This window comes from Bombus fervidus, chromosome 15 (assembly GCF_041682495.2).
Source record: "Bombus fervidus isolate BK054 chromosome 15, iyBomFerv1, whole genome shotgun sequence".
NCBI classification, from domain to species: domain Eukaryota; kingdom Metazoa; phylum Arthropoda; class Insecta; order Hymenoptera; family Apidae; genus Bombus; species Bombus fervidus.
In genome coordinates, this window is record NC_091531.1 from 8620869 (window position 1) to 8645296 (window position 24428).

The 24428-nt window shown below is 36.4% G+C and overlaps 3 protein-coding genes across 11 annotated transcripts in view; 1 reads left to right on the top strand and 2 right to left on the bottom strand.

The window, feature by feature from the left end:
* The window catches only part of LOC139994761 (uncharacterized), a 7008-nt gene extending 5316 nt beyond the window's left edge, over positions 1-1692 (bottom strand). For all 3 annotated transcript variants that reach the window (XR_012453404.1, XM_074112063.1, XM_072017703.1), the window contains exons 1-4: positions 917-1692; positions 579-837; positions 292-467; positions 116-183 (exon numbers count right to left, since the gene is read on the bottom strand). Coding sequence is in view for 2 of the 3 variants with exons in the window: in XM_074112063.1 (XP_073968164.1) it covers positions 116-183; positions 292-467; positions 579-837; positions 917-985 (572 nt within the window). In the remaining variant the exon portion in view is untranslated. The remainder of the gene's footprint in view (positions 1-115; positions 184-291; positions 468-578; positions 838-916) is intronic.
* Positions 1693-1821: 129 nt separating this feature from the next.
* Positions 1822-4468, top strand: LOC139994763 (uncharacterized). The gene is made up of 3 exons (XM_072017705.1): positions 1822-1933; positions 2216-2380; positions 2845-4468. The coding sequence occupies exons 1-3, from the start codon at positions 1822-1824 to the stop codon at positions 3156-3158; spliced, it is 591 nt and encodes a 196-aa protein (XP_071873806.1). The 3' UTR covers positions 3159-4468.
* Positions 3737-23846, bottom strand: Tp53inp (Tumor protein p53 inducible nuclear protein). Of its 7 annotated transcripts, none has more exons than XM_072017700.1 (6): positions 23186-23366; positions 10686-10875; positions 9582-9623; positions 8186-8574; positions 7886-7945; positions 7382-7570 (listed from the first exon to the last, which is right to left on the bottom strand). In XM_072017700.1, the coding sequence occupies exons 1-5, from the start codon at positions 23225-23227 to the stop codon at positions 7919-7921; spliced, it is 690 nt and encodes a 229-aa protein (XP_071873801.1). In that variant the 5' UTR covers positions 23228-23366; the 3' UTR covers positions 7382-7570; positions 7886-7918. The 7 variants fall into 7 exon arrangements, with proteins under 7 accessions (XP_071873799.1, XP_071873796.1, XP_071873798.1 ...); XM_072017701.1 differs by having other exon boundaries at positions 7512-7628; XM_072017698.1 differs by lacking the exons at positions 7886-7945; positions 23186-23366 and adding an exon at positions 23717-23846 and having other exon boundaries at positions 3737-7570.
* Positions 23847-24428: the final 582 nt, after the last annotated feature.

Sequence of the window (24428 nt, forward strand, 5' to 3'; positions counted from 1 at the left end):
ATAAATGTATAACATAAATTACAAATTATAAAATGTAATAGAACAAATTAAAACAATTCCAAAGTTATAAGAATAAAATAAATATATAGTTAAAACTAAAAGCTCATAGGAATACCTAAAGAAAGACACCTTCTTTCTATTCTTTCCCAAATTCTTTGGACGTTCTCTCTTTTTAGATTCTCTCTGATTCAAAGAAAAAAAAAAAGAAAAAAAAAGAGGAAGAAACATTTGGTTCGTAAATGAAGTTGCAAATTTCGTGGATCATTCTTCAAGTAGAAAATATTAAATTACAGATGTGGAGGCCTGTTTTCCTTCTGCAGCAACATTTTTGTTCTGCAGCAACATTTTATATCTCTGTAGTTCATCAAAGTGTTGCTGTTTTAACAACGCGATGTTCTCGTTGTGTTTCTCTTCCTGCATCGCTAATTGGGCTTTCAGAACTTCCAGTTCGTCTTGCAATTTGCGTACTACGTTGACAACGATATAACTATCATTTTATTGCCTACTTTGTTATATAAAGTAAAACAAATAACTGTATCGCTGTTTACTTTGCTAAATAAATAAAGTAATCATTTTACTTTGGTCGTTGTTTCCACCACGATCTTCTGCATTGATCAGACGCAAATGATCACACTGTTCCTTCAGCTCTTCGTTTGTTTTACGAAGATCGTCCCTTTCAGTCTGCAATTTTTCAACGATAGACTTATATCTATTTTCTAGAAGCAGATAAGTCGTGGAAAGTTTCTCCAAATTCATTTGTAACCTTTCGGAACGTGCTTTCTCTATCGACATAGCTTCCTCTTGCATTTCACAATAAGATTTCAAAGCAAGATACGCCTGTTGATTTTTCGAAAATTAGAACACCGATAAATAAATATTAAAAGATTGAACGAAGAGAAATGAATGTTTGTCACACGTCTCTGATCCTCGTGAATTCCTCCAGCATTCCTTGTAATTCACAATTGATGTACTCTTGTTCCTCCATCTTGAAATACTTCGAATCTTGGAAGCAGCCGAGAAACGCGAATCAAAACAATTACCTTAATAGTGGAATAATTTTCATTTGAAAAATTAGAAAATAGGTTATTCGGGAATTGATATCCTCTTTTAATATTTTTTTTTTTTTTTTTTTTTGAATTGTGTGTACATTTCAAATTTGCAAGTGAATAAATTGAGTTAAATAGTGAAATTATTAAAGGGACTTAAATTTAGAATGGGCACGAACCGCGTGGTTCGAGTCTGAGATTACACAATAGAATAATCAAAGGATATTATAATACATCGAAACGATATTAACCATATTACAATTTGTTCTAATTACTAAAAATTGTCTAAATATCAGCTTACTGGTTTTCTCACTGCGTTTCATTGGATACCTTTACAATCTTCTGTTTTTCCTCAATACAAATAATTCTTTAATCTAAAAAGTATCTCGTAAAAGTTTAATAAACATTTATAACTAACTGCGAGTACAAAAATAAAAAGATAATGTCGAAAAGCTGGAAGGAAAACAAAATTAATAAGCACTACACCGATAGATAATCGTAATGTGATAAAACATTTTATCCAATAATTATTTATTGATATATAACACGAGATAAAATAATTATCAAAAGCTTCCTATGTGGATTATTCACCAACGTATAGCGTTAATAATAAAGTTCTCTCAATTAGCAAATGAACGTGTTAAAAGCCAGAGGATAACGATCGTTTTCCAATGAAGTTGTCCGCGAGCGTGTTAACGTTTCGTCTTTTTTTCTCGTTTGACTTCGTACATCGTCGACAAAATGACAGGAATTCCCTCGGGGCTGAAAATATGCGATGCAATCTAAATCCACGATCACCGTCAGCCACGAGAACGAGGAAAATGAATCGATGGAAGAGTCTGTTTTCGAGCAGATATGCGACACAATATTTGTTCTGATACCAGAAGGTGTGTACACAATTTTCTAAAAAAAAAAAAAAAAAAAAGAAAAAGAAGGAAAAAAGATCGAGGGATTTTTCTTGAAATACGACGCTCCATTTATAAAAAAAAAAAAAAAAAAGAGAGTTTATTTTATGAATTTATCAGAATAAATGGAGTTCTCTAAAATGATAGCTATTTTCCATGACAGAATTTTCAATGTTTTGTTTACGAACTATATTGATTCTATATCGGTGACTGATGACTGTAAACTGGCCATAGATGCGTATTTATGATGGGGTTCTATGACAGTGCCGCGACTGAAGCAGCTGTTCCTAAGTTGGAGCCAACTAGGCACCGAAGACAGAGTACAATTAGACGCGAAAGTGGCCAACTGGTGCTGTCCTAACAGGCGACAGCTATACAAACCTTTGCAAGAGGCGTTGGTTCGCTGGGAAACTGTGCAGGACACTCAAGGTTACTTATTATCAGTACAAAACTCAACGCTTCGATTCTCTCATCATTTTTCGCAAATATAGTTCATGGTATTATTACATCTGTTAATTCAAATGCTCGTTTATTACGAATAAAATATCTCGCTCTTTATTAGTATTTTTACTTCTGATTTTTTCCTTGCTGTCGCTTAATTCTTTGCAAATATTTGAAAAACATTAATACTAAATATTTAATGTATTAAATATTTACTGCAACATCAACCATTAGCAAAATAACAAAACATTCAAAACCCCTTTCTTTCCAATGCATAAATACTGCTTTATGTAAATATAACCTCTACGTCGCGATCATCGAATTGGAAAGAAAAAAAAAAGAAAAAAGAAAAAGAGAAAAAAGATAGAAAACCTCACCCTCCTCCAACTCTCGATGAATTATCGATTCAGGCCACGATTGATTAACACATGATTATTCATGAATTGTAACAGGCGCTCCCGGTTGCGAGCCAGGTATGGTCTCGTTTTCCTGTGATCCTCAACTGGAGGAGGAGTTGGTCAGCGTTATTTACAGCCTGGAACTTTTGTTCAGCAAAAATCGACGAGGCAGAGAGATCGATATGGACTATGAAATTGGTCGATGCACAGAATTAAGAAGAGAGATGTCCTTGAATCTAAACTGCGATGGAAATCTATGCTCGATTCTCAGTGCAAAAGACAGGACACCTCACTCTGTGCATAGTTGCAGCTATATAGCCGATTTTAAACGACCTGACGAAGAACTGAGCGGTTATCTGACCAATTAAGGATCGATCGTTACATTTCAGCTCATTTTCATCTCTGACGTTCTGTCTGAATTTCTCGAAAATTCTCTAAATGTAGAAACACTGATCCTTTCTTTTGCCGGCAACTTGTCTTTGATTATTCTGGATGAATTTCTTTAATAGGAGAGACAAAGTAGTATAAAGTATAACGTAAGTAACAAATATAAAAAAGTGTAGTTAAAACTAGAGTAGTTTGAAAAAGAGGTTAGGTTTCTTTGCGATAAAGAATTATTTTTCAAGGCATAGCCAATGAAATTTTACGATGAAATTATAAATACAGTGGGAAAAACTAGTTAATAAGAAATCATTCGAACGACAACAATTTTATCGAAAATACCAGAGATAATATTTTATCAGACGAGTACTATAGTTCTGTTGATTAAAAATATAATATATAAAACAAACTGCTGATTTATCTGGCTTACTGTAATAAAAGCGATAGATACTTGTCAAGGTGAAGATTAAAAAAATCTGCTATCTAAGATTAACTAAAAGTATCTAAAAAATTGAAAGAAGAAGAGGGAAAGTTATTTTAGAAAGTTATCAAAATAAGTCGACAATTAGCGACATAAAATGTTTTATTAACCATCGTTATACGGTCAAGGTGTACGAGCATACATTTAGATAACATGATTCAATACGATAATGAAAGATGTCATAAAATCGTATGTTAATTCTCGCCACAAAAATCACCTTGCCAATCATCAACACTATTCCTCTCGTATCAATCCTTTTTTTCGTTATCATTTTTTTCTTTTTATCATTTTCTGTTTTCTTTTCTAATACATTTATTACACAGCAGTAATGAGTTTATTCAGGACGAACACTGTTTCTTACGAGAGAAAGGTAAACGTTATATAACACGTGTACACATGAATTAACCGCGAGAGCAAGGAACATCCTTCATAATCTCTCACTTCGTTATCCTTCGAACTATAGTTTTGTGCAGCTTGGCAAACCAACGAACGCAGCCCTTAATCGTTCACGACACTCGTCATCTTTAATTATTATTTACAGAAACGTCATTTAAAATCAGACTGATTTCGAGTTGGATCCAATGCGGTCCTCGACTTCGGTTCCTTCGTTAATACGCCAAAAATTTGCTTCAATGAAGAATGTCTAGGAGAACCTAAATTATTCCAGATCACATCAGGCTGTTAAGTACTATAATAGCTCGCTAGATGGCGGCTACAATGCTTTAGAAGAATCTCTAGTGGGATCTGGAATAATTAAAGTCCCTTTTTTATATTTTTTTTTTCCTTTTTCCATTTTTACTTTTTTGTTTTTTTTTTTTTTAGAAAAATTCACGAGCCTAGGACCACAAAGGAGGAAAGTTTCCTGTCTGAAACACGATTAGCTATTCTCCTTGCGGAGGAGAGGGTTGCCCGAGGTCGAATTCAGTTTGAATCACAGCTGTCTGACAACTATCGTCCAATAGTTTGATTGGACGAGTTTCTATTGCTACTAGTTTATTTATTTATTATTATTATTATTATTTTTTACTTTTTTTTATTTTGGACGATATCCAGCTTCTAGGGCCTTGACGAAACAACTCTCGAAGAAACACTCCAGGCAGTGACTGTTCTCTAGCATTCTGTGGTTTCTTGAAACTTCAAAGAAGTCTGAATTTCATTTAAACGAGATTGCTGTCGAATTGAACGTGGTGTCGCCGGGTTTTCTTCATAGAAGAAATCATCTGAGGGGAGTTTGTATAATAGTGACGATATTGCACAATCTCGCACTGATACTTGGACACGCGAGTCTGAATTTATAAAAAGTCCAATTTTGGCGACACCAATCTCTCTCCTCGAGCTGTTTCGCTATTATGGCCATGATACTTGTACTTGAACTCTGGCACGTTCTTCAAGATTACATAGCACGTCTGCAAGCAGACTGTTTATTTGTCTTGTCTGAACCTAACTTAGGTTTCTTATGTTCCTTTCATAAATTAGAAAACAGTCCGCCCTAAGCACCTTGAGGAGTTTCAAACTGACAATTACAATTCTTTTCAGGGTTTTCTTGCACAATTAAATCGGTATTGTCAAGCTAATGAATTCCAATTACACGTCGTATTAATTACAAAAGATAGAATGAAACAATACGTTCAATTTGTTAAATACTGTAACACTTACAATCCAATTACTATAAACTGTAAAAAAAATTTAGTTTAACCAGGAATTTGTCCCACAGCCGTTACAGCATCTATAGTCCATTACTACTGATAAACAAACGAAATCAGCGAGTAAAATTTTGTTCACTTCAATAAATATAATAATATTGAGAGTGCAATTGTTAGTTACATTAATAACCAATTATGCAAGAGGGCCAATTGTCCAACCAGTTGCCCAGGTACAAGTATCCTCAACGAGTGAGACTCGACCAATCCAGTGTCAACGAGATCCCTGGGTTCGGTCAGGACAGCTTGCACTTGCTTCATCCTTCGATCCTTCCACGAAAAGCGAATACTTTGAAACTGCGCTACAACGCGCATCAGCTATATAGAGACCGATTCTCCAGATTGAGAGAAAGAATTTTGTGTTCAAGCCTTGCTTCTGTCCCTTTACGAGACACTGAATCATCTTTACTCGTCAACTTTTAGCTTTAGATTTCTATCTATGCGTAAGACAGGCCAAGAACTATTGACAAGAGTTTTGATAATTTTCGTTGAGACGATTAGAGAGAGGAGCCAAGGCTTTCTTCCGTTTTCTCTCTTCAAGACGCGTGTGTCATCCTCGTTTTCACTTTATCTAAACGGTACGCTTAGTTTAATCGATATTCAGTTGATAGTACCATACCATGTGTGCCGCTAAATAAATACGTTTATTGACGAACGTCCATCGACAAACATTTGCTACAGTCTCTTGTCTGACAGCGTTTTATTGCTTAGAGGAAAACGTGTTGCAAGTAGACTGTGGACATTTAGGCAATTTTGTGTTCTTCTTGTTTTCGCTGTTGTATAAGTGAAATGATGGAATTTAAATAGAAATTTCGATACTTTACCTTGGATATTCTAGATATTTTTGTACACGTGTATTCCGTTCAGTTTTGCACATTTAAATTTCATATAAATGCAAAAAAATCCGCAGTCTAATCGTGACACCCGTGTTTTCAAAAAGATAAGACACCACGAAGAACAGCGACATCTATCAAATGGACGTTCTACGACTATCAGCTATCTTCGGAGCCGTTTTAAAAGGTAACGCATAAATTATACTACGTTTGTAATTATAATCAACCATTTATAGTTGATAAAATCCAGTAGAAATTAATCGTAACGTGAACCTAAAAGGTATGGTCCCGAAGTGAAGTTCTGGCCATTTGAAAGTCGCACCATCGCGAATCTGTTTATAGAAGCAGGATAGCGACGTCCATGGGATTTTCGGGAAAAAATAAGATCAGGTTTCGGTTATTACACTAAAAGTTATACTCCTGTTACGCTACACAGGCGCATAAATTGATGAACGACTTAAATAAAAACTAACGAGTTAAACGTACGAGTAAAAACACATTTGCCCATACTAGAGGCTAAAAATTATACACACGATCCAACTGAGTACCATACACGCGCCATTATACACGAGATATTCTATAGATGAGACTCTCACCGCGAACCAATAACGTTTCTCATACTTTCTTCCCTTTTATTTTTTTTTTTCTTCGCTTTTCTTCCTTTTCCATCAGCAAGATACCAAGTTCGTATCGAATATTTTTGTTCATTTTTTTTTGTTTTTTTTTTTTTTTTTTGTTTTGTTTTTGCTAAGTGATATTAGTTTTTCTTCTTGATACGAACCCTTCTTGCATAGGAAATTGTTTCAGTGTTTTTGTACGCGGATGAGCGGCTTAACTAACAAAACTTGATAAGAGAGGATAACCACACTTTCGCCTAATCTTCTTCGCTAATATTCTTTCTTTCTATTGTTTTTCCACGAGATTTTTATTCCTACCTTTTCTTTCTTTGTATTTCGATTAGCTTCTGTTTGTTAGTTGCTTTATACGATTTTAGTGTTTTACGGGTTCCACCGAGCAATAGATAGATAGATAGGGGTTTTAGAAACGAACTTCTCTGTTCTTATTTTTTTCTCATTATTTTTTCCATTTCTCACTGGTTTCCTCTCTTTCTTCTTATTAAATAATTGCTTTTAATCGTTATTTCAATGCAACATAGATTTTTCTGTTATATGCCTATTCGCGTTTTAGGAAGAAAGTATATGAGTACACCTTGGCCTGAGATCAAATGACTAGCATTTCCGGTTGTTGTTCGCGCCACTGTTTTGGATACGCAAGCGGTCTTGGCGGCGCGGCCGCTTGCCTTTTACGCTCAACACTTCCCTCAGCTTGTTACTTCTCTCCAGGCGACCTCTCTTCAGTGATTGGGTTGTCCTCTTCTCGTAAACCTGCATGTAATTTTGATTGACACTCAAAACTTTCATTGAAATTGATCTTCATACTATGCTGCAATACGGAAAATTAATTTCTATATATTTGGAAGGATCGAGCTTTTTAGTTTTAAGCGAATGTTAAGAGTAATCTGATATTTGAACTTCAAAATGAAATGTTTGGCTACTTCTATCGACAGGTTGTTATCTCTGTTATACTTCAACTTTTGTTAAGCAGGCATATTAACCAATAACCAGCGTTGGATCTTGAAATGTGTATTTTAGCGACGGGCGATGATGATCATGAAATAATTAGCTTCTTCTTTGTCTTACGTTTGTAAAATGTTCAGGCCTCCAGTAGAAATTTCAAATTATACTCCACTTCGGAATGCACTATTATCAAGTACATATCATTATTCTTAGGGAAAAGCGGAATATTCGATAGTGAAGAAATAGTAGAATATAGGTTATCGTCACAACCACTTGACAATAATTTGTAATTTGTATTAGTGTAATGAATCAATATTAGTTAATTTATTAGTGTAATGTAGATAAGTATTCCAGGAAACTGGCATTTATCTCGCTACGAACACCATATTCTCGCTTATAAAAAAAAAGTTAACAACGAATTACCTTTTGCGCCGACCGAAGCTGAACTATCCTCTTCTCAGTGCGTGCACGAGGTCTTTCGTCGTGGGTGTCTGGTCTATAGGTTGCTTGTTGCTCATCTTCGCTTCTGCCGGGGGCACGTTCCGGCGATGCTGGTGTTGCCGTGACCGGTGCACTGGAAGCGATGTTTGTCAGAGCGTCCTCCTCGACGCCTGGCTCTTCCGGTGCGTCTGGCGTTGGCGGTGGAGTTTCGGGGGCGATCGAAGGCGCTGTGGCTCGGTAAACGGACATACTGGGATGCTCTATCAGCAGGTCCTCTAGCGGTGATGTTTCTACGTTCACGGGACCAGCCCGTGTAAAACATGCGGGTGGTGTTACATACCACGACTCCTCCAGCGCCGTCGTTCCGTCAACTGCAGGTTTTAAAGCTCGCTTATAGCATTACTTCTCCAGTGTACGCTCTGTAGATAACTTACACTGTCGGTCATAAGTATTAGGATACCTATTTCGTACAACTATTGCGAAACTCTAAGAAATTTTATTTTGTGTAATATTTTATATTGTATGGCATGTACGATACGAATGGATTAATAGATTTATAATAAAATAATCGAGAGATAAAAGCAATGGGAAACATCGAATTTACGTTAATACCACGAAGTGCCCAAATACTTATAATTGCTAGTGTTTTTGTTCTGAGGGCAGACCTGAAACTGCCTTGAAGAAGTGAACTGCAATATCGATGAAAGAAACGGATCGCAGTATTAAAAACTCGATCGAGAAGAAGAAAACTATGAATGTGGTACTGAAACTTTCTCTAATAACAATCTTCGATAATATTATTTTCAGGTCTGCAAACACGTCTTTCGAAATTCTGTTACATTGTTCTACAATGAATGTCTGTTCTACGATAAAGAAAGCATCTGACAACTAGTTTTGATAAAGCTATCGTTTATTTTGAGATGAAGATCTGTAAGTAAGTAGCATCCAAATTCATATGGCTTCTTCAAATGTTTAGGTTTGCTTGTCTCACAAGTTCGTATACGTGGCATATAAGAGTTGTTTGATATAAAGATGAACCGATATGAAAAGTTGAGCAGAAAGTGACATTTATTGTGTAACAACGTAATATTTTTAATCGTCATTGTTTTTTTTTCTTTTTTTTTTTTGTAGACTAAAATGTAGCTTAGGTTAGTCAGGTTGCTTGAATTCCATTCGTTTAATCATCCTCATAATAATCATATATTTCGTTAAAAGCTAATCATTATATATGATATATATTATATATATATCGAAGTAGATTAATTTCAAATTTCTGATCAAATTTCAAAAAACCTAAGTCATTCGATTTCATCTATCTCGATATTATTTGAATTCAAGCAATCCGACTTGAAACGGATACCTAATGGAAAATGGATACCTAAAATGGAGTCGAAGAAAGTGGTGGAACTTGCTGGATTGTCTGCAATAAGGAGAGAAATTGCGAATGAATTGTTAAAAGCTAAAAATAAAAGTACACAACATCGTCAGTAGTCTGTAACACCCTGCATGCATTAAACGAAGCTTTTTTCCCCGTCATCTCTTGTTTCAACCCTTTACAAGAATGTAATTCATACTTCTTCCTTCTATACGTTTTTCATACGCCTACTTTTGTAAATTCTACAAAATTAACATCAAAACGTCTAATGAATGAACCTAGTTATAAAAGATATAAAATACAGTGTCTACCGAAAAAGAGAAAAGTCAAATTTAATAATTTTCCATACCGATAGTATTCAAACGTTTCTACGCCTAGAAGAATTATAAAACTCTCTCCCTCTCTCTCTCTCTCTCTCCCTCTCTCTCCCCCTCTCTCTCTCTCTCTCTCTCTCTCTCTCTCTCTCTCTCTCTCTCTCTCTCTCTCTCTCTCTCTCTCTCTCTCTCTCTCTCTCTCTCTCTCTCTCTCCCTCTCACTCTCACTCTCTCTTTCGACAATGCAAAACTCGCACAAGCAAGCGAAATAAAAGAAAAGAAGAGAAAAAAAACAAAAGTTAAAATCCGAAACTTTGACATGCAATTCTATTTGAAGTAACAATACGAAACAATACAAAACAAAATAAATAACAAGGATAAAACACATTCTGCCTATTTCCCAAGCTCGACAATAACTACAGACAGACCTACCAAGCTTAAAACTAGCAACCACCCTAAACAGCCTGGAAGACAAGTCAAACAAACTTCATTAGGAAAACAATCGGGCAAGAAAGGCCTCGTTATTTTCCAGCACTGGAGTATTCCCATTATTCATCGCTGTATAGTCCAAGGCATCTCATTTTACACCCGAAGGGGACAGAAAGCTTCCCTTGGCGTGTGAGAGGCAGTTGGACTGCAAGATGTGATTTCTATGTGTGTTTCATCTATATACATACATATATATATATATATGTATATACAGATACAAAATATATATATATATATATATGTATATTCGAATTTCTCGAGATTCCCTTTGGAAAGGAACGTTTATCTCGCTCGTTGAACGTACCAGCACGGTCAATGAGGATCCAGTCATCGCCCTCAATCTCCACCTGACTGAGCCTCGCTATTACTGGATGGGACTCCGGGGTTTCGTTATTGGACCCTTGCCGTGAATCCTGCGCGTCGGAGATATTACCTCCGAGTAGGTAGTTTGCCAAACTGCTCAGCATCCTGACCTTCTTCTTGCTTTTCAGCGCCTATAATAACAACGGATAACGCCTTATTTTAGAAAAATATTCGTAAAACTTGTAATGACACAGGTAATACTGATAATCGGTAATCCAGGATCGACCGTGTTTTGTATGGGCGATGAAGATTTTGGAACGTTTGGTTGGTGATATTCTTGACTAGAGACTTTCTAGAGGAAAGAATACGATTGGTAACTATTTGTTGGGCAATTTGAGACTGGTGAAATTTGATCAGCGAGTTAGGTTCACTAAGGTTCGATCTGTTTTACTTGCACGATCTTTGGCTGGTGAAATTCTTGGTCGGAGATATTTTAAACGAAAGAATGGGATGTGTTGGCGGTTATTGAATAATTTTGGGATAAAAGAGCTTGATTCAGCACAGTTCCGTTTACTTTATCTGGATGACGAAGATTCTGAGACCTTTGGTTGCTGAAATTCCTAGTTAGTGATTTCTCAAGTGAAAGAATGTGACATGTTCGTGGCTGGTAAATATGATTAAGATATTAATCCTTTGCACTCGAGGGGCTATTTTCCGTAACCACGGCGTTCCGTGTGGCAACCCGAGAGGGAAATGAGAGGCGATAGTCCCTGTTCATCTTAGATTTCGACCTCTCCAATTGATGAGAGCTCAGTATTGGTTCGTAAATAGATTTCATAGCTCTTTTGTATTGTTTGTTATGAAGTGTGAAGTGTTACACTTTAAAATGGAGATGAAATATTTATGCTGAAATTCTTTTGAAACTATGGTTCTGGCAACGTCTGTGACGTTAGTTCAGATTCGACGATGATGGCGGAAGCATTATAGTTACGTGAATTTAGAAACTCTAAAAAAATGGATTTGGAAATTTGTTTAATTAATTCATATATTCTGTAAAAGAACAAAAGAACGAAAGACCACTTTACCGACGTCGACTGCTAATTGTGATGAAATTCGGTTAAATGTAAAGCTCCATGTAATTTTAACAGGAACAAAAAAGGATTGTAACGCGTGTTCTTACCACAAACAAAGCAGAAGGAGGACACGAAACAACTTATTATTGCTATATTTGTCCTGACAAACCAAGGATGCATCTTGGCAGACGTTTTATAAATTATTGTAAAAAAGAAAAATACCGAAAAAATATTAAAAAATAATATGTTCGAAGATGTAAATATATAGATTATTAAAATATAATGTTTCTTTAAGTTAATTTTTCTATAAAATCATTTTATGTTACCTACAGGGCACTCGTTACTGCTACACCTGATCGAAAAGGCCGTCGAGTGCAAAGGGTTAAAATGGCTAAACTTGGTAATGTTTTATGTACGTCGGTCGGATTATTTTCAACTGTACGAAACGCAGCTGCAAGTAATCGTCGGAAAATCTCGATTTTATCGGACAATGGAGCGCGTGTAGCAGAAAGTGCGTAGTAGAACGCTATCGGGCCCATGGTCACCATGTTATAATTATCGCGACGCGTATACGACAGCACGAGCATCATCAACGTTGAATTATGTAAGAAAAGAGATGACAGTTGAACAGAACCTTGCGGTTCACACGGCAAATTCCAATATTCGTCGAATATGGAATATATGGTCCTGGTTATCTACGACCGACGTTTCTCGTATGATACCTTTAGGATCAAGTGTGTATCCGCGAGGCCTTGTAATTGCCTTTATGACGGTTGCGCAATGGAAAAACGTGAGCCGCGCGTGAGAACGCTTCGCTTCTCCGCAAATGGGACACCGATGCCTGCGTTTCGTTATTTATCGAGTCGCCGCGTCACGCTGTTGCACGCGGTTTGCACGTTTCGCCAGACCACCCTTCTCCCTCTCCCTCCCCGTCCCCCACCTCGTTGCAAATTGTCGTTCCTTGTTCGCTTTTCTACTCGCCAGAGTAAAAAGGAGATTCCTCGAAAACGATTCTCGCGGTCGGAGTTGGATTTCGAACGAACCTGTGTTTAGTAGAAATATACCGTCGTACCTATACATAGGTCGTCAACAAAGTTTTTTTTTTATTATTATTTAATTTTTACAATTTGTCCAGTTGGACATTCGGTAAATTTTTCTAGCTGAAATTTTCCTAGTTTGCGAAGGTTTTCCTACATTTTAGAAGAGGATCCATTTATGATTGACGTTTTTCACTCGTCGGAGTAAAAAAAAAAAAAAAAGATTCTTCGAGAACGCTTCACACGACCGATGATGAACTTTTGAACGAGTTCAATCGAATTTCTGACCTGTTTGATGGGAATATACTGTATGACGGAAGATTTTATACATTTTAGAAAAAATAGTTTCGGTCGACAATTTATTTGTTAATATCTCTTTGTTAAGACGTAACCAACCGAATTGGGAGATCTGCCCTCTGTGAAGGACATCGCTGCGTGACAACGGGGAGATGTTCCTTTTTGACTGTAGCAACGCGTTTATTTATTTATTTATTTTTTTTTATGTTATTATCAGTTATATAATAAAAGTAAGTACAGTATATAATAAAATACAACAATTTAGTAGTGTTAAAATTAATTAAGAAGTTACACTATCAGTTATGAATAAATAAAGTTACAATCGAACGATACCACACTGTAAAATAATATTAAAATACAGTATGAATTTTTAATTTCACGTTCAAGTCGTGTTATTTATCTTTAGTCATTTTTAATGTTCTTAATTTTACCTATATTTCTATATACTTTTAATTTGATGTTTTGTATAAACAATATGTGAAATCGTTAAGTAAAATCATTACCGCAAAATATAATTAACCACTTAAATAATTTTCACACTACTTTGTTTTTTAGGTAGAGAATATTAGTCCTCGATACTTGGAAAAATGCGCGGTAGGAAACGTATAGCTCGCTGTGGCCCACGTGGTTGGCTAAGTGTTAATATGAAAAGAACTAATTCATTGGAAATTTCGATCATATTTTTGTATGAAATTTGAATATAAGTAGCTCTTGCGATATAACTGAATATTCCCGTAAATATGAATTTCTATCATTTAGGAAATACACCACTTTGAGATAGTTATGCGGAATATGGTATATAATGAGTGGTAACCATTTATTTCTATAAATAGTGGTGCCATCGAAAAAGGTTAATAGAATTCCTAACCTTTATGGACAAAAGATTGCGCTACTGTGACGATAGTTAGTTATAGCAATAGTATATCACTGCAATCCGCAATATAGCAATAGCTATAGAGAATGAAGTATCGAGCTTGTGAATGATGAATTATTTTGAAAAATACGAAGAATATGGAAAAATGTTTTAGATAAATGTTATAGATTATGAAGCAATACAAAAAACATACTAGAAATTATTTGACCTTGCAATGACTCTATAGTGTTGCAAAAGTCACAAATGAAGTCGTAAGTTAAAACACTTACGAATACGAACTTGTATTTTCTACTGCATATTCTTGTAGCTGATACGAGATTGTTTAGAAAACACTGCGAGATATGAATTTTCACACTTCATGTGTCATTTATTTTGAATAATCATGAGTTTCATGCATTTAATTAATATGGTGACAAGCATAATGACAGGTATAGCAGAACTAAATACATAATATAGTAATAAAGATAACAGGTAAAATAATTGTCACAAAGTATTATAATAATACTTACAGATATCACTTTTCTACGTTTTATAAACACTAAAACTTTATAAACACACAAAAAAAAAGGAAATTGTAAACACGTCTTAAAAAGTTATTATATCGAAGATAAAACGCAAATGACAGAAAGTACGGGATATAATGAAACGGATTAACGAAGAGGTGCCCTTAAGATTATCTCGTTACATGAACTCGGAATAGAATTAACAAGAAATTCAATTATGGCACACGCGTGATGGATAACACGATGTTTCTAATTGTGAAACAATTTCATTTTACACTTGTTCACTCAAGCAACCGATACTGACGCACACCTACTTTAACATTTCAAAAGTCCACCGATACCATAGGAGCAGATAATCGCAATTTGACGAATCAGACACAATTTAAACAAAAACTAGCTCGATGACCTTTGAATGAAACTTGAAAATCATTGAATAAACTTTTCCTTTGTTCGTGACACGACCTTGTGATCTTTTTGATAAAAAAATTAAGAAGAACGTAAAAAAGAAAAAGAAATATAGAAAAGAGTACGGAAGGAAGTAACTAAGATATAAAATGCGTCTCGATTGCGCGTCTATTCAATGATAAGGTAAGAAATTCGATAAGATTGTGCGCGAAAGTCGCGAAGGAACGTTCGCGTCCACTCACTACGCACGAATGATTCATGGACCAGTGAAAACGCGACCGTCGAGTAAGCGTGCTTGGTCATTATCGCGAATAAACATCTGTTTTGCTAATTTCATTGCTGAACAGATAACGGATTGTGATGCAACGTGATCGACCGCTGCTCTGTAATCACTAGACTGCAGACTTTTATGCAGATTCCTATTTTTATGGGCATCAAGTAAATGTTTGAAACTACACCGTTGTAAATTTCAATCTAACACGCAGATTCCTATAAAAAAGTTGCGAATTTTTTTTATAGCAACTACCTGGTAGTTGGAGCGTTAAATGCGTGTGTAAATTCCACTAAAATAAAGTTCGATGCCGAAGTTAATTAAATGCGGTTGCGCGTTCTTGTTCAACCTTGAAATCATTCCCGATCCAATTGCATCGAAATTTGTCAGGAAAAGTTGAACCGAAACGGAATACCTTCTACCAATTAAAATCCAGCCATCATTACCGACGCATTCAAACCACCAAACCACACGATCTCGAATAACGAAACGGCAGGTAACAAAATCGATATAAAATATCCTCCGTCCAGTCCACTCTCTTCCAAACGGACCAAACCTCGATCGTTTCGATCCAATCTGACTTTCAGCCATTTTTTTTTCACAAAGCGTAATACACACCTGGTATGAGGTGAGGATCGTATCGATTTCGAGCGTGACTCACGTGAACCGCGAACTCATGCCAGGGAAACGCGAATTACATGGTCGAAGCACGAATTTTTTCAATGTGCTGGTGTAAATATAAACTGGTGTCTCGACTTTCCTCGCGTCTGCATCATCGGTTATGCCACGTTCCGACACAACGTGAGTACAGTAACACGTTTCCGAGAGTTGATGCGTGCGCTGTGTTTTGCCACGTTCCTTAAATCTGGCAACCACATGTCATACCGTGTCGAATCGCTCGGCCACGTTCAATTTACACTGTCTAAAAATGCTGAGCTATCGTTACAAACCCTGTGCATAGCTGCGACATCTCCTAGTCGACACGAAGATCAGAGACACCCTCGCCATCTACTTAAGAATGTTACACAGAGTATCTTATGGTATTCTATGGAGAAAGAAAGTATAGAAAACACGGAATACGCTTGGTTTTCGAGAAAATCGATCTTGAAGATCTGTCAAGTACCTTTGAACTTAGGCTAATTATCGACTGATCATTTGACGATGCTCTTGAAGTTTCATAGCAATTATTTGAAAATCCGTGAAGACAAAGCACGCGCTGTTTATCGATGTCTTTTCATTGTGTCTTCATTATTGTAAATGTCTCGCCGCGTAATTATGTTAATGAAATGAGTTCAGCTTTTTGCGCTTCTGTCTACGCGGCAGATATCCTTGAATCGCGTAACTTCGAATTGCAACAATCTTACACCCGTTCTTTATTCTTTTTCTTTTTTCCTTTATTGTTACCGTGAATCGTGAGACTGGCGTAATTGTTATTAAAAGAATAACCGATTAGGCGTTATGATATTACAGTATCGAGTTATTATGAATAGAAATGACGCGATGGAATTCGAAAATCGAATGGAAGCGTGATCATTCATTAGCTATATGGACGTTCATATTGTCAATCGTTCTCGTTGTTACCTTTGCGAAATTGATCATTGTATAGTTGTACAATATATATTTGTAGTCTAGCATAATCGTATAGTGCATGTTTTCTATAGTTGAATATGTATAGTAGTTTTTACAGTGAATATCCTATAGTCGAGTATCTTTCAAATGGACCTAATGTAGTTGCAGATCTTTGTAATGAATTTGGTATAATTAATAATTGTTATAATAAATCTAGTATAGTAGATACTATTGCTACTACTATATAGTGTCTGTAACATTGTTGAACAATGTTAAATATTAGTGTAGTCAACTATTAGTTGACACGTGTATAGTTCAACCACTACAGATATATTTCTAACACCAATGCATATAAATGTACTATAAACATACTTCAATTAGGAAAGTTGCAATAGAAAAAGTAATAAGGAAATAATAAAGACAAAGTAATAAGGTAATAAGGAAAATAGCCAAGTTAATACAATGAATTATAGTTGCTGCGAATTAAGATGACATGGAATATGTCAAGTAATATTTCACTATAAGTAATGTCTTGTTCGGAGAATTCTATAATTAATCTAACAACGCAATGGTAACATTTCTATTATTCTATCGTTAGTTACTTTTTTCAATCGCTTTCCGTTCTTTGTTCCCTGGCAATCTTTTCTCTTTTTTTTTTTTTTGTTCGTCTAAAATGCGTGTTATCTTATTTTCCTTGAATATCGCACGACTAACAAACGAGCTTCAGAGCTCTGCTCGTGTTCCTCGTGAATCATAATCGGACTAATCGTACTGGTTACGGTAGAGGCTTATCGTTACGTCAGAAAAGTCGCTGATTTCATCGCTACAATTGTAACTCCCCGATATTACGACAAAACACATTGTTTCGACCCATGATCGTATCTACAAAATACAGGGATTATTGTCTCACGGAACCCTTTATTACTATGCTAACCAAATATTATTGCAGAGTATTAATTATAATTTTATATTTAATTCCTAGACGTGGCACCAACGAATTAATGAATCGATGTATATGGTCAATATAATTACTACTCCGTGCTTTTTACAATACTTCTAACGAGATTATATTATACACGCTGTTATAAAAAAATGATAGTTTTTGAGGTATTTGGTTCCAGAGTATTTCACATCTTTTGCAAATAAAGTAAGAAGTAAGAAAAAGGAAGACATTTGAAGAGATACAAATGTGAAGAAGAGAAGATAAAACAGGATATATCGCACGAAGAAAATGATAGGATTATAACTTTCTTCGGTTTCGAAATGATAGTGTGACGAGTCTTATCTTACTAAAAAAAAATTTTTTAATTAATTGATATCTACAGATTAACACGATAAGAAAGAAAACTACCTGAAGTAGTAATTAATAGTGCAACTATATGACAACACGAAGATAAACAAGTTAATCGACGTCAATACAATAATTCCTTCTCATTGTACAACGAACTATTTTTCTCAATTAACTTTCCATCGACAAAGCCTCTTTCTTAAACCTAATCTTATTGCCGACAAGAGATCTCTTTCTTAAAGACCTGGATTTAATCCCAGGCATTCCTATCTATAACCATGACATAACCTCAAAGCGTTCGCAGAATCCCCTTTTCAGCAGAAAATCAAGCGAAATTAAACTGGCTGGCTGAAATTAATTCTCAATCGATTTGAAGAAGAATTGCTTTACAATCAGTCTGGAATCGCGAACCGACGCAGATCTGACTGGCTGGAATTACTCAGACGTCGAGTTAAGTAGGCGGAAGCGAATGCCACGAATATGCGAGAGCACGTAACGTCAATCTATCCAACGCGTTGCCTAACTGTTTCCGCTAATAATTCAACAGGCTCAAATCCACTAGCGCACCATTTGTTTACATCGACGATAAAATCTTTAAGCGGCACGTAAAGTCTCGTTTAGATTAGCATGTTACCTGACTTTGAACAATTCGAACTCAAGCAACTTCAAAAAACCTACTTTACTAGCGTAAACTGTTAGGTGTTCAGATTAGTCAAGTTACTTGAATTCAAGTTACTCGAACAACTACTTTTTAGCTTCAACTACTACTTACAATTAGTGTGAACGCGGCTTAAGTTAGTCTCGAAAATCCTCACACCAGTAAGGAAGTTCGCAATGAGCCTGGTGGGTTGTGTCAATAAATCCCCATCATCGTGACGAGATAATAATCGATAAAATGCGTTAGGGTCACCAATAATGGAAAGCAAACATAACTTCTTCTTCTTCTTGAATTTTCTTTTTATTTCATACGTTTTTATTGTATGAAAATGTTAATAGATAAATAAAGAAGAATATTAATAATGGCAATATCATCGAGTTGTGCTATACTGCTTCAATAGAATAGATGTAAATGAGGATACAACGCGCTAGGAATTTAATTAAGGTGAATACCTTTGAATGCCTTAGAATGTTCGATTCTTTTTTTGTAGCGTAGGGCATCGATTTAAAAAAAGGATAGAGAAGAAGGTATTAAGTAAAAAATATTGCTTATTATACCGATCATATGGAATTAATGTAAATGAGGATGCCAACGTATCAGGAACTTAATTTCAATTTATTTTTTATTAATTCAATTATTATTTTGTAATTATACAATGCTGAAAATAAAATATTATTAAACTTATTTTTTTTCTTCGTGACGTAAGTTTATCAATGGAACTAATTCATTGAATATATACGTACATTTTTTTCAAATATATTATCGTTCCCGATTGTTTACAAACTTTCAAAACCCACAATCAGAATTAAAGTATACATAATCCAAGTGTATTTTGACAATAATTTAAATAAATCGAATGACAATAATTCACATTCATTGACACTGACGCAAACTGAATTTTCTGAAAATATACAACATATTGGAGATTCATGAGAGAAATTACATTTTCTGCGGATTAAAGCACATTGAAAATCGAATAACGAAATCACATTTTCTGAAAATTAAAGCGGATTGAAAATTCATAATAAAATATCTTGGATTACATACACTTTATTTTATCATATTATATACGCTTTATTAAGCCCTTGAATCGGTAATAAAATAAGTACTAATTGTATTAAATGAATACGTTTTTAGAACCGTATAGAGATGACCTATGAATTCTAACCTAACAAATACTACACGTCAGAGTCCTTCATCGAAGCAAAAGCTGCACTCTTTAATTGGAAGAGAACTGATCTAATTACCAATTCAGTACTAATGGGAGGCACGTACAACAAGATAACATCAAAATAAAAATTCTAATAAAATACCGTAAACTGCTGAGCCAAGCATGAACAAAGAAACTTATTGCATTAATGCACTGTAATTCTCGTTTAAGGATCGTGAAAAGAAATTTACTCAAATTTTACAATTATCTGAGTGGAAATTTATGGAAACAAAAAATACATAAATAGGAATCTTTTTCAAATCAAAGATATATCTCTGATAATTTCTAACAGGCGCAGGAACAGAAATAACCTATAATCTCGTCAAAACGTTGAGTTAGCTCTAACATTAAGGTTCTCTAATCGTGTTTTTTCCAAACCATTCTAACGATCAAATAAAAAATCAAGGCCGCTAGTCCTAACGAAATATATAGAGGCGATTCAGATAAAACCAACGTTGATCCATAGAAACACTGGTTGTGTTAATAAACGTTTCACGTTATCGCGTAAATCCTTAGACAAGGAGTATAGCCTACTAATCATCGATTCAACTCTAACGGTACCCAAACAATCGTCATAATTTACGATTCTGGCTTGTCGTTGAATCTCCTCTCTCCTTCTTTTTCCCTCTCAACGAGCACAGAGAGTGTCCTTATAACGGAGGACCGTTGTGTCGCGGTCTCTCGCATCGAATCCATCTCGCTTTCCAAGAAAACCTTCAATGAACTCGGCCGTTCATTGGCTAGACACGAGAAAGCAATTCTCATGATCGACCAAATACATCCTAACCTAACACCAGAAATACTGAAATTGGCGAATTTCGGAGATTTTTATATTCTGCGATTATTACAAAAACATACAGGCAATTTTGCAAAAATTAATATACTGTTGATAGGAAACACGAGAATCCATGTTTTCCACTTTACAAACGTTGAGGACGGTCACGTGAAAGTTTCCTACGCTAATTCTCTGGTGGTCAGGCAATGGATTACAAGTTAAAATTACTAGTCTTGCAGAGAAGCACTCGTAATATTTAAAGTGCCATGCTGGATTACGGATATATTATTAGGAAAAGAAAGAAATGAAATTGTCTTATACCATTAGTATCGTAATCAACAGATAAGAATGTAGAAAATATTATTATACTTGTGCAGAAGACTTATACTCTTCGCCTCACCGTTCACCAGAATATTGGAACAATACTTTCGTGAGTCACAAAATTTAGCGTTTCTAGCACTTTCGTACTGTAAAGTGTATTTCACAAAACATTTCCGTTTCTATTCCGGAAAATTATGTAACTCGATAGTTTACATAACAAGCGAGCACAACAAGCTCGTTGGCATGTAGCAACGAAATTGCCGATTAAAACGGGGTCAATGTGTTCTAACGCGCAACACAGAAGCTGGAACGACGCGAAGAAAAGTTTAAGACCGGGGCAAGACGTCGATGATGCAACTCTCGAGAAGTTTTGCGAGCTTTCTAATAATACTACGCGAAGACGATCGATGGAAGGCCGAAATAGAGGAGCCGAGGGATCATTTCAGACGAAAGATGGTGTGTATGGGTCTATTCAGGTAGAGTCGGGATACCATCGGATGTTCAGAGTTGTTCCGACAGAATTTCAAAGAAACCTTCACCATGAACTCCATTCCACCGGATTGAAATAGACTAGGTGAAGTTTAACTGTGGTCTCGAGTTTAGACAATATCAAGGATTCTATTACGTAAATGTACACAGTTTATACGAGGCTTCTAATTTTGGGACTCGTTTAGTAATTTAGTCACTGGTCGCGTCTTCTACAATTTGTTAAAAGACGAATCCTCTATACAGTTAGTTCTAAAATTCTCCCGAAACTTCAAGTTTTAATTTTTCGTCGTCGTAGAAATAAAATAAATGAAACGTAGAGTTGAAGCTTTTATTGATATCGCTGACTGGTTTGTGATCCACGAAAATTTGAGTGAAGTTAATAAAAAACCAGTTAGTTTTAATTTATACTTCATGTATAAATACGTAGAAGCAATTTGATAATTTTTTTTATCCGAGAAAATAAGAATATGAATTAAAATTGAGAGACTTAACCTAGCACTGAATTGTAATCATCAATGATTTAATATTAATATCAGTTGAAGTTTAAATTTTTTTGCAAGCTATCAAAATTTGTTCAAAAGCACCGGATGAGCAGAATAAAAAAAATACTAGTTTTGAACGAAGGAAATTTTCCAAACCTAACCCCAACCTACCCTAGCCAGTATCTAATTTACAAATCTAACACAAATTCAAACTTAATCTCACTTATCTACTATCTTGACACTTTGATTTATTATTTTGTGAACATACATAATTTTCGACCCAGAAATTTCTTAAATCTTACGTTTTCTCAACTCTCCAATATTATCCATAATGTAGAAATCTATTAAAAATATTTAATATCTCCAAACGAAATGTAGCTAAATTAAACAACCTTACCCAATAATACCAATTAATTAATACCTATTACGATTACCCGTGAATCCAATAATACCAATGAAGTATTAAAATACATAAAAGAAAAAGGAAATCAAATTCCGTACGCGTCAATTCAACTTCTCATTAAATGTTATGCCAACCCCAATCACTAAAGTGAACCGCGATTTCACCTTGAATAGTTGATCACAGACTCGATCGAAAATTCGATACCGAAACGTCGATCTAACGTTCCCATTAAGTTTGCGATATTCATACCAAGGCAGCCGTAGTGTCGCCAATACGACGATCGTGTAACAAAGACAACCTCGCCAACGGAGAGAGACAGAGAGACAGCCTGCATCGTAGAGCAAAAGAGTCGACATTGCTATACTCTCTCCGTATACCCCCTCTCTCTCCCACACTCTATCTACCGATCCCTCCCGCCAGAACTTCCTGGCTATCCAAGTAAACAAACTCGTTCGACGAATCCAAATCTCGCGCGCAATACCGAAGAGAGGAAGAAACCGTTCTAGAGTCGTTCCTCCGTGTCGATGACGCGACCCGTGAGATAAAACGATGCATCTATATCGATATATGTACGCCAGAATAGACTCGTTTGGCTCGGATCATATGTTTGCGAACGCAGTTGCATAATCCGACGTTTAAGAATGGGTCATTTAAAAAGATACATATATACATGTTAAAGGAAAGAAAAGAAAGAAAAGAAACAAATGGAAAGCATCAGTGACAACCACTGGCCCCCCGTTGCCCTTGCACTTCCAACAATCTCGCGTCGATCAACCGGTCGGTTACCAAGCGTATTACTGCCACTGCATTGTTTCGATCGAATATTCTCCCGGCTACTATACGTACATAATGTATCCGCGTCTCTGTCGGCCCCACTCGCCGCATCATTCCTCCTCCGTTTTCGTGCTCTATCACCGCGACGCGCACAAAACCACGGTTCTACATCTTCGCACTTCGATCCTGACCGCGTTGCAAGGCCGCTCTCTGTCTTCTTCTAATCACTTTCACGAACACGCGCCTCTATACGCTATACTCGGTCGATAACGTCGGTACCGTTCGACGTCACACAGACTTAAGAATTACGTAGGCGAGCGCCGAAAAACCGAGGTTTCCGCGTGTGTATACACTCACAGCCATAATACGCCTGTAGAAGAAATATATATATGGACGTACACCAGGAGAGACGCGCGTCGAGCTGCCTCTCTGTGACAACGACCTTGATCTCGAATTCGCGCTCTATCGTGCTCTCTCTTTCTCACACCTCCATTCTCTCGTTTCTTCACTCTCGCTTCGGCAAAGAGGAACAAGGAACAAGTGGGCGCATAGAGAGCAGTTTTCCTTCGATGCAGTAATAACGTAGTTAAGCAGAATACCCACACAGTTACGCGCGGTGCGTCTCAAGATACTCGGCCTCCGACATATTCACGCACACGCATTCGAACTTCTGGTCAGGATCGTCCCTTCTCCTACGAAAGAACATCCCTCTTCGTTTCGTTAACTTCGTGTTCTTCGCCTCATCTCTTTTACTATCTACCTATCTCTCCCTTTCTCGAGCTTCGTTACCCCCTCCCTCCCCTCGTCGCACTCCCACACACACAGCGGTAATACACAGCGTAGATGTATAGCGAAGAAAAACCCGAATAAACGAACAGGCCCGTGTCAAAGGGTGGTTTCGTACGACTCGATCCTCTGTTTTCTTTTATCTCAACCATAACAAATAACTGATCGTTGTCTTGCGTATTATCGGCGTTTCGCGCGATGCCCCGGGGTTTGGTTGACCCCCGCGATACGACACTGGCCAGAGAAACAAACGACACGCGTCTATGTGTTTAGAGAAAGAAAGAGGAAGGAAGAAGAAGTGTATGAAGAGAAAAGGATCCACTCGCCTGAACAGTGTTGCGTTTGAGGAGCCGTGGTAGGAACTGCCCGTAGTAATAGTCGTCAGCTGATTTCGACTGGCTGGCTGGCTGAACAGTCAAGCCGTTGTTGAGGGGCGAGAGCCGAGGTACAACATGGTGGTGGGGACAGCCGTATAGGGGGGAAGGCTTTTAAAGCAATCAGGGTCGTGCCATCGTACGACGCCCCTGTC

Bases quoted from the DNA above. Each gene is read 5' to 3' on its own strand.
- Tp53inp (XM_072017695.1), bottom strand. From the start codon at position 23,227: ATGATGCGGCGAGTGGGGCCGACAGAGACGCGGATACATTAT. The intron at 10,876-23,185 runs GTACGTATAGTA...TTGTTATTATAG, and splicing joins CAGAGACGCGGATACATTAT to GCGCTGAAAAGCAAGAAGAA. The intron at 9,624-10,685 runs GTACGTTCAACG...TCCTTATTGCAG, and splicing joins GATCCTCATTGACCGTGCTG to ACAATCCAGCAAGTTCCACC.
- LOC139994763 (XM_072017705.1), top strand. From the start codon at position 1,822: ATGCAATCTAAATCCACGATCACCGTCAGCCACGAGAACGAGGAAAAT. The intron at 1,934-2,215 runs GTGTGTACACAA...GTTCTATGACAG, and splicing joins ATTTGTTCTGATACCAGAAG to TGCCGCGACTGAAGCAGCTG. The intron at 2,381-2,844 runs GTTACTTATTAT...GAATTGTAACAG, and splicing joins AACTGTGCAGGACACTCAAG to GCGCTCCCGGTTGCGAGCCA.